The sequence below is a fragment of the Emys orbicularis genome, chromosome 10, assembly GCF_028017835.1.
Source record: "Emys orbicularis isolate rEmyOrb1 chromosome 10, rEmyOrb1.hap1, whole genome shotgun sequence".
NCBI classification, from domain to species: domain Eukaryota; kingdom Metazoa; phylum Chordata; order Testudines; family Emydidae; genus Emys; species Emys orbicularis.
The window spans coordinates 35,431,101-35,445,575 of NC_088692.1; the positions used below are offsets into that span (position 1 = coordinate 35,431,101).

General features: G+C 58.0%; 1 protein-coding gene across 1 annotated transcript in view; it reads right to left on the reverse strand.

The window, feature by feature from the left end:
* CORO7 (coronin 7) overlaps window positions 1–14,475 on the reverse strand; it is a 171,092-nt gene that overhangs the window by 93,997 nt on the left and 62,620 nt on the right. The window contains exons 9-10 of the mRNA XM_065412032.1: window positions 10,807–10,893; window positions 8,844–8,926 (exon numbers count right to left, since the gene is read on the reverse strand). Coding sequence (XP_065268104.1) covers window positions 8,844–8,926; window positions 10,807–10,893 — 170 coding nt within the window. The remainder of the gene's footprint in view (window positions 1–8,843; window positions 8,927–10,806; window positions 10,894–14,475) is intronic.

Below are 14,475 nucleotides of genomic sequence, written 5' to 3' on the forward strand. Positions count from 1 at the left end.
CGCCAACTTCTCCCCTCCAAGCCGCTTCCCCAGCAGAACAGACACACCCAACACCAATGCTGCTCGACACTTGGTTAGCAAATGCTCCCTTGCCCGCCGCTCGCTGGGCCCTGCTCCACCAGCCAGTGCCTACCAGTTTCTTGGGGACCGGAGCGCAGAGAGGAGCGGTCGGTATGCAGAGTGGGCTGCAGCGCGTAACCTCGAGGAGGGTTTCTGGGCTGCCCTCGGGCCATGCCCAGCCTGGAACCCCATGGAACAAGACCAAGCCCTGGAGGACGCCAGCTGCGCTTAGTGTTAGCCCTCACTTCCTCCTCAAACTCTCTGGCCGGTACGAGGGACTAGAGAGGCTGGCAGTGCCAAGCAGTGGTTTCCTGGTTCCCTAAAGGAGGTGCCAATCACCTCTTCCTGGCCTCACGTGCCCCCCTCTGCCTAAGAGGAGCACATAGCCAATGCCCAGGGGACTAAATGGGTCTCTCCCTGGGCACCAAGAGCTTTGGCCTGCTTCACACAGGGGCAAGGCTGGCCCCCTCCTGCTTCCTCCACCCAGAGTGACTGCCCCAAACTCCTGGCGACCAGCCCTGAAGTGAAGCCGGACAGTGTGGACAGATGGGGTCTTACAGCCAGGCACTTGGTGGCTCCTGAAGATGAACTGACCTTTCAACTGTGGTTTCCCCTGCCCCTGTGGCCTCCTGGTTAACAGTGGCCAAGGGCGCTTCATGAACCAGGGCTGTACCTGAGGAATCCTGGGTCCCGTGGCTGGGAAAGGGCTGTGGGGCGCTTTCCTTGTTGTGCCTCGCAGAGGCAGGGCGATTCCAGCTGATTTTCCTCAGCTGGCAGTAATTGAGCCAAGGAGGGCACAGGGCAAGAGCAGGGACCCACCCAGAACAGCACCTGCCCCCCTCCTGGATCTGCACTTGGGAGGAAAAGACTCCAGCAAATTTCAAAAGATAACCTACTGCCCTCAGGGGAAGAGGCTGGCAGGACACAGTGGTTGTCCTGTTGCTCACCAGACGAGTGATCTAAAGAACTCAAAGTCACCTCACAGGGATTTTACAATTACAGGTGGGTAAGCCTAACTACAGTACCAGGCACATTGGTTGGAACTATAGTAAAGAACAGAATTGTCAGACACATAGATGAACATGATTTGTTGGGCAAGAGTCAAGATGGTTTTTGTAAAGGGAAATCATGCCTCACCAATCTATTAGAATTCTTTGAGGGGTCAACAAGCATGTGGACAAGGGTGATCCAGTGGACATTGCGTACTTGGATTTTCAGAAAGCCTTTGACAAGGTCCCTCTCCAAAGGCTCTTAAGCAAAGTAAGAAGTCATGGAATAAGAGGGGAGGTCCTCTCATGGATTGGTAACTGGTTAAAAGATAGGAAACAAAGGGTAGGAATAAAAGGTCAAGTTTCAGAATGGAGAGATAAATAGTGGGGTCCCCCAGGGATGTGTACTGGAACCAGTGCTGTTCAACATATTCATAAATGATCTGGAAAAAGGGGTAAACAGTCAGGTGGCAAAGTTTGCAGATGATACAAAATTGCTCAAGATAGTTAAGTCCAATGCAGACTGTGAAGAGTTACAAAGGGATCTCACAAAACTGGACAACAAAATGGCAGATGAAATTCCATGTTGACAAATGTAAAGTAATGCCCATTAGAAAACATTATTCCGACTGTACATACAAGATGATGGGGTCTAAATTAACTGTTACGACGCAACAAAGATCTTGGAGTCATGGATACTTCTCTGAAAACATCTGCTGAATGTGCAGCGGCAGTCAAAAAAGCTAACAAAATGTTAGGAACCATTAGGAAAGGGATAGATAATATGACAGTGAATATCACAATGCTACTACTATATAAATCCATTGTACACCCACACCCTGAATACTGCGTGCAGTTCTGGTCACCTCATCTCAAAAAAAGATATATTGGATTTGGAAAAAGTACAGAGAAGGGCAACAAAAATGATTAGTGGGATGGAACAGCTTCCATATGAGGAGACATTAAAAGGATTGGGATTGTTCATCTTGGAAAACAGACGACTGAAGGGGGATATGATAGAAGTCTATGAAATCATGAGTGGAGTAGAGAAAGTGAATAGGGAAGTGTTATTTACCCCTTCACATAACACAAGAACCAGGGGTCACTCAATGAAATCAATAGGCAGCAGATTTAAAAGAAAACAAAAGGAAGTATTTCTTCATACAACGCACGGTCAACCTGTGGAACTCTTTGCCAGGTGATGTTGTGAAGGTCAAAACTATAACAGGGCTCAAAAAAGAACTAGATAAGTTCCTGGAGGATAGGTCCATCAATGGCTGTTAGCAACCCCATGCTCTGGGTGGCCCTAAACCTCTGACTGCCAGATGCTGGGACTGGACGACAGGGGATGGATCACTCAATAATTGTCCTGTTCTGTTCACTCCCTCTGGAGCATCTGGCACCAGCCACTGTCAGAAGAGAGGATACTGGGCTAGATGGACCATTGGTCTGACCCAGTGTGGCTGTTTCACCTAGTGCACGGCTTGCCCAGCTCAGTTCAGTAGGGAAAAGGATTCCACTTGGACCATCAGGCAGCAGAGAATTTTGTAAGGATACAGCCAATTGTATAGTCCCCACTCAGCTCTGCCGATGCCCCTCAATCCCAACCTGCAGCCCCACCCCCACTATCCCAGGCCGGGCTCCCCACACAGCTCTGCAGGTGCCCCTCAACCCCAACCCACAGCCCCTTGCTAGCCCAGCCCTGGCCAATCTTGAGCAGAGACGCTGGACAGGTCACAGCGTGCGGTAGCTGTGTGACATGGACAAGCCAGCGCTAGGCTGAGACACCAAATCCCATTTCACGGGCAGCCCAGGCAGGCCAAGAAGCTGGCTCCCTGAAGGCATGAAGTGGGTGCAGCTGAGTGAGCCCCCCACTTCGGTCCATCACAGCCCACCTACGCGGAGGCCCCTCCAATCCAGTCACTGACAGCAGCTAGCGCCTTCTGCTCAGTCCTCAGCACTGCGGGCCCAGAACCAGCCCAAGGAGGAGCCTTAAGCCGAAGGTTTTCAGCAGAGGAAAAACAGCATTTGCTTATCACATTTGCAAGTAACAAGCCAAAACCCTGCACTGGTTTGTCATTTCAAAGAGATTTAGAGGGAGGGGGAAGGGAGGAATGGAATCTCGCCTTCCTATTTCAGCCCAACTGCACTGCTTTCTAAAAACACCCCTCCCTCCCTCGTTTCTGCAGTGTGCATCCCGGGGGGATGGAGCCCCTGGCTCACCCCTCTTTAATCAGTTCGGCTCCTGACCCCTCAACTGCTCCCTCCCCCCAATTCTTTTTATCACCTCTGATTTCGATACCGCTGCGCCCCGTGAACCCCTGAAGTGACACACAGATAAGAGCCGCGCACACAGCCTTCCAGTCACATTCCTCCAGCGCAGATAAAGCCCAGCAGCCAAAATAATCCCAGCCTGCAAAAACACAGCCGCGGAGCTGGAAGGCACTTCTGGATCTAATTTAGAAGCTGAATTCCAACCCGCCCCTCAGCTGCCTTCCTTAGCAATCCACGTGTGCACGCTAGCAGGGGCTGGGGGAGGCCTCGCCCAGTGAGCACTGGGCTTGCTGGATTCTAAGTACAGATATTAGATCCATTCTGCGCAGCAGCAGCAGCGGGTCTGGATTGAGGATTACTAGGGCTCATAAATCCAGAGTGGTTCTAAAGGGCCTTGAAACAAGAATCAGTTTAGGTGCAGAGGCAGATTTCTGGGGTCAGCAGCCAAAGGAACATTCAGAGATTTTTACTAATGCAAATTTCTTCTACTAAGACAAGCTCCTTAGCCAGATCTGCAGCCGACCCAAGCAAGCAACCCTTTACTGGGAAGTGAGTTCTCAATGGGGTGTTGTAGAATAAGGACTGAGCAATAGAATACACAACAGACAGCAGTGCCCAGCACCCTTGTGCATGTGGGTATGTGATGCCCCTGGGTGCCCGCAGAAAGCACCCCAGGGTGTGCAAGGAGGATGCCAGGCAGCCAGCTGAGCGACAGTAGCAATACCAGGGTGCCCAGTTATGCTGGGCATGGGGAGCAGAGGTTCCAGCCATCCCAGCAGCACAGAGCAGCCTGCAAGGGGAGCGGTGCTGTCCAGGAGGTAATTGGGGAGAGGCCTCGCAAACAGCATCTTCCAGCCGCTGGCTGAGCTGTGAGGTGTCCGAGCCAACAGCTCCCGACATTTCTGGCCCCGTGCGCGGGGACCCAGCTTCCTGCTGGGCTGTGCAGATACCTGGCAAATTATGGGCTTGAGTGTGATTTTGGAGGGCATTTCCTTCCCTCTCCTGCTGGAGCCAGGGGGCCCCTCGGAGCAGGAGCCTCAGTGCTGTACTTTCTTGCCAAGCTATTTCCTCTGGCCATCCCAAGGGAGATGCCAGCCTGGGGGTGACGGGAGAAGGTCTCCAGGCAGCAGGCGAGATCAGCCCAAGCGGTGCCCGTTCCTACAGGCCTGGCACCTACAGTCAGCACCCTCCCAGCGCCCCCTTGTGTTCCTGCAGGGAGCGGCAGAGCTGGCTCTGATGACGAGGATCCTCACTCAATTAGCCAAAATCCAAACGTTTCCACTTGTTCTAAGTCGCACAGAACACTTCTCCACTTCCAGATGCCGCTCCTCCTACGCCAAGGGAGGCTGTCTAGAAAGAGGGCCCGCCAGACCCACAGAACACAGCACAGCTATTCTGATTGTTTCAAGCATTAGTGGATGTTTTGGGTCTAATCTTCCCTGCAGCTTTGGGAGCCCCAACCCAAAGCCTTGGGCTTCCCAATGAGACCCACAACACCAGATCCACCCAGCTAATTTAAAGATGAGTGTTAACTCTGAAGTGTAATGATAACGTTTTATGTGTCAGCTATTTCACTGCTGATCAAAGCACACGAGAAAGGCGAGACCATCTTCGGTCTGTTGTGAGGGGCAGCTTGAATTCTCGAGTGCCCTAGCTTGTGGGTGGAGCCTGGGAGAACAATCCCCATACTTCTGACCCCTGAATTCAGGGAAGGAATGATTTGCTGTGCAGTCTCTCCCATCATCCCCTTTAAGCACCTGCAGTGAGAACTGCCTAGAACAGACACTAGGGATGTAGCGTGGGGGAGCTAGAATGACGGGAAGAGTGAGAGAACGAGATCACCTGAGACCAGTGCCCAGCCTGAGACAGCAACAAGGCAGAGCCCCCGGGAATGGTCACTGTGCTGACACAGCAAACAGCCTGAGTCCTACTGCCCTGCAACCCCCTTTCCCTCCTGTGCAGCAGGGTGGGGGAGAGCTCAGCCCGAGGGCCCGTTCTTCCTGAAGAGCGACCGGGGCAGCTCCCGAGGCGACCCGTGCCAAGCGACGACTGATGGATGCACCCCAAAATGCCTGTCAACAGGAGGGGGAGCCCAACCGTGCCTTCCCCACAACTCCCCGCAGATGCCTCAATCAAGGCTCGAGACAGCACCCGCTAATCATTGTGCTCCCGGGGCTGCCTCCCATCCCGGCCACGGCAGCAATGCTGTGCCCAGGAGACGCAGGGAGGGAGCAGGGAGAGCCATTGCTAGGGGAGGAAGTAGGATGATCCTATGCTGCTCGTGTCAGGAGCCGCCTGACGGACGGCAGCCCTTGCTGCTGTGCTGTGCTGGCGGGACACCCTTGCAATGCCAATTCACCACCCCACTCCCTGGCACCAGAGCCAAGTCTGCCCTGGCTCCCCCCCACGCACGACAGGCATGTCTGACCTCTCCTAGAATGGGCACCATGCCAGGCAGCACCCGCCATGACCAGCTGTATGTACGCAGGGGGTTGCCCCCAGGACACACTACCTTTCCCCCCTGCTGCAGCCAGCCCCAGCCCCCACTCTGAAGCCTGGCACCAGCCATTGCTATCCCAGACGTGGGCCGGGTACTGACCAGCATCCAGACACAGCCCCACACTGGCCACCCTCCAGCCACTGAAGAGGGCAGAGTCTAGCACTATCCTAAGCATGGGGAGCGGAGGGAAAGGGAGATACTGTATCCATGCAGAGATTCCAAGGCCAGACAGGATCAGTCTGCCCTCCTGTAGGACCCAGGCTGTTCAGTTTTGGACTGTGGTCCCTGCAGGGGCTGAGATTGGTGAGGCATAATGCCAGATGCCTCAGCCTACCTAGCACCCACGACCCAGCTCCCCAGCAGCTTGGGGTAGAGGAGCCTGGCTTGGAGTGAGCGAGCAACAGAGAAATAAACTCAGATGTGTACCCAGAGGAACCCCCAACTCTCCTGCCCGACTCTCCGTCTCCAACTTCAAACGGGGAACAAATCCTGGATCTCCGGGCAAGGGGCTACAGGATGCCTACCTGAGAGCCCAGCCAGAAGGACAGGGAGGAAGCCATTACCCCGGCCTGCTGGTGATGGAGCAATGGGAGCGGAGCAGATCAGCAGCCCTTGCAAGGCTAGATGGTCACCCAGGAAAGCGGAGATGTTCCTAAACCCCGTGGGACCCAGCTCCATGCCCACGTATGCCCTGCACGCCTGTGGGACAGAGAGCAGGGTAGCAAGGAGATGGCATGGGAGGCAGGTCTGCTCAATGGACCAGTGTTAACCCAGAAATTGAAACTTCTCACTAGCACAGAGCCCAAGCGTGCAACTGACAAGCAAAGGGAAACCGACCAGCCCTGCTGCAATCCCTCCTTTGGGGGCAGGGCAAGAGCCCCCCAGCCCACCTGGCCCTCCCTTCAGGGTGGGTTTTTCTCCCCTGCAGATGAATTTCCTTTTCTAATTGCTGCTCTCTGTAAGGCCATAAATCCAACCCAGCGTGGGAGAGGTCACGCCAGGCTGAAGGGAGCACAGTCATCTCTGCAGTCCTGATGGCGTAGCCGTCTTCACGGCTTTTTTGGGGAGCGCTGACCCACCAAGGCCACGAACACGCCTTTCCCAAACAGCCCACAAGCAGGGGTGAGCAAACGCCATGTGCACCCCAAATCACCGCACGCGTCTCCGGGTGACGGGCGGACACAGTCCCACACACAGAACAGAGCAGGGAGCTGGCGGTTTGGGTCACTCACCCCATGGAATCTCCTTTTCTCCAAACATCCAACTCCCTCCATTTCCCAGACCCCGGCACTTTCCCCCGGCTGAGTGCCCCCACTGGCGCCACTAAAGTGCAAGGGTCACCAGTGACTCGACCCTGCCCAGCATTCCCAACAGAGGGGGCAAGGGGTGGGCATCCTTCCAAGGCACCCTCCCTCCAGCACTTCCAGTCGGACTGAACTTCGTGGTCCTACATAAGCCACTCCCGGGGCAAAGGGGAGAGAAGCCAGGCAGCTGGCTCTAGGGAATGGAGGACAGTATGACTGCAGCCTGCTCCTGGAGCCGCTGGCCCCTGCGAGACTGATCCGGGGCTTCAGTAGGGTACCCTGAGCATGTCCCCGTACATGGCGGAATTTCTGCTGGCACCTGCCGGGCCATGGCCAGGTGACCCCACAGGGGGATTTTGCCGTATGCTGGCCCAGAGCTGTGTGCACGGTCGGGGGCGTCTCTGAACAGCCAGAGTGCCATGAATTGGCTGCACAGGCCAGAGGAGAGAGATCTGCCCCGGAGGAGTTTCCCCAGCCAAGGAGATGTGAGGAAACCTGCCACGTGCCACACTTTCCCCCTGGCATCCGGCCTCCCCAGCACTCTCCTGCCCGGGACCCAGAGCGGGAGGCACTGGAGGTTTGCCCCCGGGTCCCAGCGAGCAGCGTGACATGGAGCATGCAGAGAAGATGTTATCCAGCGCTGCCCGAGCAGGAAGTACAGGGGAGCCGGGGAGACCCCCCCCCCCCTTGTGTCAGTGTCCCCTTGACATTGCAACAAGCAGAGACTGGCGTCATTCACCGGGCGCTGCTACACTGGGCCCGTCCTCCCCTGGCACCTGTGTCCTATTCACCCCCCCCCCGGCTTTGCCAGGCCTGCCTCTAGTGCCAGCATCTCCCCCACACCTCTCCCCTGGCTTTGCCACACCTCCTCTGGCACCCACATCTCCCCCACACCCCTCCCCGGTATTGCCACACCTCCCCTGGCACCAACATCTCCCCATGCCCCTCCCCCGACATTGCCATGCCTCCCCTGGCACCAGCATCTCCCCCACTCCACCCCCCAGTGCCCGCTCTTCACCCCACACAGCCGGGCGTTGCCGGGGGAGGGAAAGCGATTGCACATCTGGAGCACCGGGGCATTTCCAGTGGGCGGCCAGTGTCTGCTCATGCCCAGTGCCGGCAATGCGAAAGTTACAAGCCACCGCGCGCATTTTCACTGCCTCTCGCGGCAGGGGGCTCTGGACACACGGGTGGGCTGTTGGCCTGGCTAACACCACGCCCAGAGTCTGCTCAGGCCCCTTCATGGGCTGCACCAACCATCTTCTGCACCCCCCCAACCCCAACGGTTCAACACCAACCCAACAGCTCCTTCCCCTCCCTGCTCCGGCAGCTCATCCCAGACCTCCCACCTGGGACACCCAGCTCCAGGGCCTGCCACAGGGCCCAGCCTGCTTCCTGCAGCTCCCCCAACCTTCGTGCGCCCATCAGGCAATCGCCTGCCCCTTTCCAGCTGGGGCTAATCATCCCCCGCCCAGGCCCAAGCGTCCATGCTTGGAGGGGCTCTGCCCCCAGGCCCGGAAAGGGGCCGGCTGCCTTGTTACGATGGGCAGCTGCAGCCTGGCACGTCTCACTGGGAACATCTCTCCTGGCTCGGCCAGATGCAAACCCAACCCCAAACAGCACAGACCGAGCTCAGAGCCTCCCACCCCAGTAACTGTCAGCAGCACGGCCCATCAACCCCACCCCCAATGCCGGGACCGGGGGCCGCGCTCCTACCCTGAGGAGGTGTCCAGCGCGAAGGAGACGAGCGAGCTGCTGAATCGCCGTGTGTCCCACAGCTTCACCTCACGCTCCCTCATCTGCAAGAGCAGAAAGACACATGCTTATTGATTGTGTACATGTACACACACACACACACACACACACACGTGCGCATACAGATACACACATGGCCAGGTGCTGGGCTCCAAGCCACGGTGCTTTGGGGGCAGTACCAGCAGCTGCTGCAGCCAGAGGTGGCAATGAGACGGCCCTAGAGGCATAGCCAGTCCCGCGTGAAATACACGGAGCAGGGGTCACTCTCTCTCCCAGTGAGATCAAACCAGAGCGGCTCCCCCTGCCGTTTGGGGTTTTCCCTCCCCCAGGCCCACATGCAGGCATGAGCAGCCATCACAGAAGCTGCAGGCCGAATGGCGGTTGGCTTTGAGGAGCAGGGACTAGAGCCGGGGGGCTGCAGGGCAGGGGCTTTCATGCTGAAACCCCAGCAAGGGGACACAAGCGGGAGCCTTTTTGTGGGGTGAGACACCAGGGAACCACCTCCACACAGGACTCAAAAGCAGCAAGTTCTGGACAAAAGTGAACATGGGCAACCCCAGTGCATCCTGGAATGGGCATAGGGGAGCCCTGGGCTATGCTGTGGGGGTGAGCAGGCAGCGAAAGCATGCAATCCTCTTTCCCTTTCTGAAAGGGACAGGCAGCCTGGGCAGGCAGTCATGAACACCTCCCCCGAGGAGAGGGGACCCCGATAAGGTGCATTGCATATGTACTGCATTCAGGGGAACGAGCTCCCTAGACAGCGAGGGCTTTGCCTGGAGCCCTCTCCCTGCATCTGATCGGCCTTCACCGTCTTCCACGGCACATGGCAGGCTCGGCCGCCCATCAGGCACTGTTCCAAGGGGAATCCATCCCCGTGGAGTGTACTGGCAGAGAGGCAGATACCGAGGGGTGAAGCCCTGTGGCTCCTGGCCATCTTCAGTGCAGCACTCAGTGGTGCCAAGGATGGGCAGTGGGGTCAGAGGGGCCAGGAGAGCCGAGAGGTGACGGAGGCCGACTCCAAGCTGTTTTTCTCAAGCCTGCCCCGGCTGCTGCTTCAGTGGGCAGTGGTGAGCCTGCTCCTCCGGGCTCGCTGCTCACTTGCTTGCCACAGGTCGGGATTAACTACTCCCAATGGACTTTGTCGCTTTCCCTAGCTCCATCCTGCTGGCCCAGAGGGCGAAAATATGGGCACGGTGATGTGTCAGCAGCTATCGCTCTGTGCACAGGCCAGCGGGAGCGCTCAGATCCCGGCACGCAGGCTGCGTCCAGAGTAACCACCCGGCACATGGCCCTGCAAGCAAACGGCAGCACTCACTGAGCTCAGGGGCTTTCGCTTGCACGCGGCCACTGGGGACGGAGCTCAGTACTAGCTCCCCGCTCAGCGCGCCCTTCTCCAATGCAGCGTGGGCTCGGCCACGCTAGCCCTTCCCACAAGTCTCCTCCTGGTGTGCTCCAAGCAGCGCAGCTCGGCGCTGCAGCATATGGCAGAAGCAGGCAGTGCAGGGGAGCTGGGCTCAGTCTTGTCTAGCCCTGCTCAGAGCCCTAGGCCCCCTCAGATCTGCAGGTTCAAATCCTGGCAGGGTCACCTCGTCTCCTCATTCTCCCCAGGTGGTGAGAGCTCCAGGCAGCCCCTCGGAGGGGAAATGACGAAGTGTCGGCTTGGCTGTTCTACTTGGCTGCTACCGCTGCCAGGGAACTTGGAAAGCCCAAGAAGTGGGCGCAGCGCTCTGCCAATATTGCGCTTGCTCTCGGGCGAGCTGGCCTCCCCTACAAAACCAGCTGCCCCTCAGTGGGGAGGGACATACAGAGTGACCGGCAGGACCCACGGCACCATCTGCACAAGCTCTGCAGGAGCGAGGTGGTGGAAAGCCCCAGTGAAGGAACAATCCTAGCTAAGGGCACCGGGGCGAGCAGGGGGCCATACCTGGCTGAATCCTACGGAGAGGACGTAATCGCTGGCGTTCATCCAGAGTAGCCTGGAATCCTTGTTGTTTTCGTGACCCTGGATGCTCTGAAAAACACAAAGGAGACCCAATGATCACTATTTGCACAGCACTGCAGAGCCGCTCTGTGCAGTGACTGAAAAGGGCACCCCTGGGTCTTTCCGGGACTCAGTTTACACACGAGTTTGATCTGCCAGCCCTGCATAATCCGGCTGGGAACCAAGAGCCAGGCTGGGTTCCTCACGTCTCGCTGAGCCCCAGTAATGAAGTCTCTCCCGTGACCTTCACTGGGTTTGCACACGTGTCACTGAGCTCAGCAAGCAATGCCGCTGCTGCTGCATGAAGCGGACCAGGCTTCAGCTCCTTCCCCTGAGCTGGGCTGGCCGCGCAAGCCCACAGGAGCACTAACGGCACAGCTCTGGGCCAGTTTGTGCCACAGGAAGGGGCTGGTTTCACACAGTCACTTTTCCGAGCAGAAAGTTGCTGGCCAGTCTAACTCGGGAGGATGCACTATTCCCAGTGACAGGAACACAGCTGGGTGCAGTGGGGCTGGGAAGCACTACAGCCCCCACTCTGCACCCTGTCATCTCTGGTTGTGGTGCAGGAGATGGGGCGAGGGGAGGGGAGCACTGGCAGGAGGCTATGCCACGCTGGCAGTGCAGTCACACAGCCATGCAGCCCCTGCCCAGAGCAATGGCAGCGCAGCGAGGTAGGGAAGAGAGGAGCTTGTTTCATCCTAGGACTTTGCAGATGGTCTCTTAGCCCAAGCCCAACGCAAAGACCTTGTCTACTTAGCCAGCCCCAACACACACTGGGCCCCAGGCATGGCCAGAAGCTTCCAAAACCCTGTTCACCCCCCTACAGCCACGGAGGTGGTGGTGGTGGTGGGAATCTGAGCAAAGGCCAGAGAGTCAGGAACCCCTGCATCCCAGTCCTGACTTGCTGTGGCTTTGAGTAAAGCACAACCTCCGTGCCTCAGTTTCCCCAGTCAAATACCATTGGCCTAGCTCGCAGGACCGGCGAGGGCTAATGTTTACATAGTGCTTTCAAGATGAAAAGCCCAAGTTAAAAAGCCTGGTTCTGCTCTGAGAAGTGACTATGTGAAATGGCCCCTTTCTGCTCGCTTGTGCACGCACCAGCTCCCCTGCCCACCAGCTCAACCGAAAACAGCTGTCTGCTTTGTCCCCCTGTTGGCTCTGCAGGGCCAGCCCAGCTCTGGGGGTGGGCTGGAGTCTATAGGGCTGGCAGAGCTCAGCTGGCGCATGGGGAAGGGCAGCTAGAGCACTCCAGAGCTCTCTCCTGCCTTCCAGCCAGCGGCACCTGTGCAAACCGGGAGCATGGCCTGGGCTCACAGGTATCAGGGCAGGCTCCCTGGGGATCCCAGGCCACGAGGAGGGCCCCTCCACGCCCTGGCAGAGACCGCTTCTGCTTATTGCCAGCTGAGCCCACTCGATCCAGAGGCAGTGAGACGCAGACACCCTCCCCCCCGCTGCCATTTCCAAAAAGTCCCTTTCCAGAGGAAGGGCAGAGGATTAGCTCTTGTTAACCAGCTCTGGCTGGCTGCCACTCAGCAGACGGCCCCCAGCTGGGCCCTGTGGTTAGCGGCGTTCCAGCGGGGCGGATCAGCTGGTGCCCACCCCCATTACGCACCAGACGCTGGTTTCCTAGACGCTTATTGAGAAAGTTCCAGTTGTAAAAAACCCCAAACCACTAATGTTTTAAGCGCGTCAGGGAAAAGAAAGGCCCCTGCCAGGGCTAAGCTGGGAATGCAACTTCAGGAAGCTCCAGACACCAGAAGAACTCATTCTCTCCCCGAGAGCTCCCAGGCCTGAACTAGCAATTAACTAAGAGGCCAGCACAGCTCCATGTCATTACACCAAGCGGGCAGCGAACAGGCGCCATTCAAATCCACCAGCCCCGCTCAGGCTAGGGCCGTCATCTCTCTCAAGCTCCCCTGGGCTGGGCGTGGTCCACGGCTGTGTGGAAATGCCAGTGTGGCAGGAAGTGGGGTTGGCGCTCTTCCACCCAAACCAGCTCCCGGACACAGCGTCCCAGGGCTGTGCTGCGGTGGGCCACGGATCACTCAGACGCAAGGTAGAGGTTGCGAGTGCCAGTGCTCAGAGGAGATCCCAGGGCCGACTCCGTCTGCAAGCCGCCCAGCGCTAGGGCCCGCGGCCCGAAGAAATCCCGGCTCAAGGAGTCCATTCGGCCTCCCTGCACTTTCAGCTGGACACAGAGCTGCCCTGGTGTTAGCTCTGCTGAGAAATGGACCTGCCCTTTCAGCACGGCTAATGCCAGCTCTGGCAGGGTTTGCAATGCTGGGGGCACCACCACAGAGCTGGAAATCTAGCACTATCGTCTATCCCTGCCCCGCGCAGGCCTGATAGATGTGGTGTTAGAAACCCAAGTGGCACCAGCAGTACCCTACGCTGGGGCTCCCGATGCTGCTAGCACCGGCATTGGCAAATGCACATGCACCCTCTGCCTAGGCACTGCAGGACTGCGAGTCAGCCCCTGGGTCGAGCACAGAGCTGGCAGCAGGAGAGCTGTGCCCTGGAACTCAAGCCCCACAAGTGGCTGCTGCTGGCCCCGCTGGCAGGAAGCCAGGGAGCGGCTGGGCTCTGGGGGAAGGAGCTGCTCTCGGCTTGTTCTGTTTGCAGTGGAGGGGGACTGATCGCACCTTCAGTGATGCGCAGAAGTAGACACCTCCACGGCTTCCCCCTGCCACTGCCCAGGTCACCTACAGCAGCCCATGGATTGGGTCAGGGGCTCAGTATTAGCCCTGGGCTCGGGCACAGCAGCATCCTGCATGGCATCACGTGCCAATGCTATGGCATCGCACAGGAAGGAAGCGGGCTAGTGGCGCTGCTCCGAGAGGGGAGCCCACACAGATCCTTAGATCCACTGGCACAAACAGAACAGAGATCCCACCTCCCCCCTGCAGAGACTGCATGCAAAGCCAGGGAGCCACTCCACCCTGCATGGCTGTACAAGGTTGGAGTGCCCAGGCCTGGCATGCACCATGGGGCAGCACAGCCAGCCAGCAGGTGCAGGGACCATGGGCCTCCTGGGGGTTGGGGCGTCCTACAGACTTACAGGCTAACACACGGCAGAGATTTCATTTCCCAAGAGAACAGCTTCTGCCTGCAAAGGGGTTCCCAGCTTAGCCACTGCCCCAGTGTCTCGGGGAGCCACAGGCATCCATCACCCCAAAGAGCCATGAGCACTGGTAAGCTTATGCTGCCCACCCCTGCGCTGCCCCACGCTGGACACAGCGAGCTGCCTCAGTGAGCGTGGCTGTGTCCGGGTCTTCCTTGGGTCCCACACGCAGCCCTGCAATGTGCCGGGGTGCAGTGGAAGCAGACCACACATGTGCTCGTTTGCTCCATGGTAGTGGCACCCAGCCCCCATGCCAAGGGAGAGCACAGCTCATCCTGCTGGGTTTGCTCCAGTGGATGCTCCGTATGGCCCTGCAGCTCCTCGCCCCACGGGCACTACCCAGCTCTGAGCGTTGCCTCCTCGGGCAGCCGACATGCAGCCGATTTTAACACTTGCCCTTTGTTCTGCAGCTGCCCCCACGGCTTCCTCCTCTCTCCTGCTGGCCCGGAAAGGCAGAGATGGGAGCAGGCCAGGTCTGCAGACAGCACAGG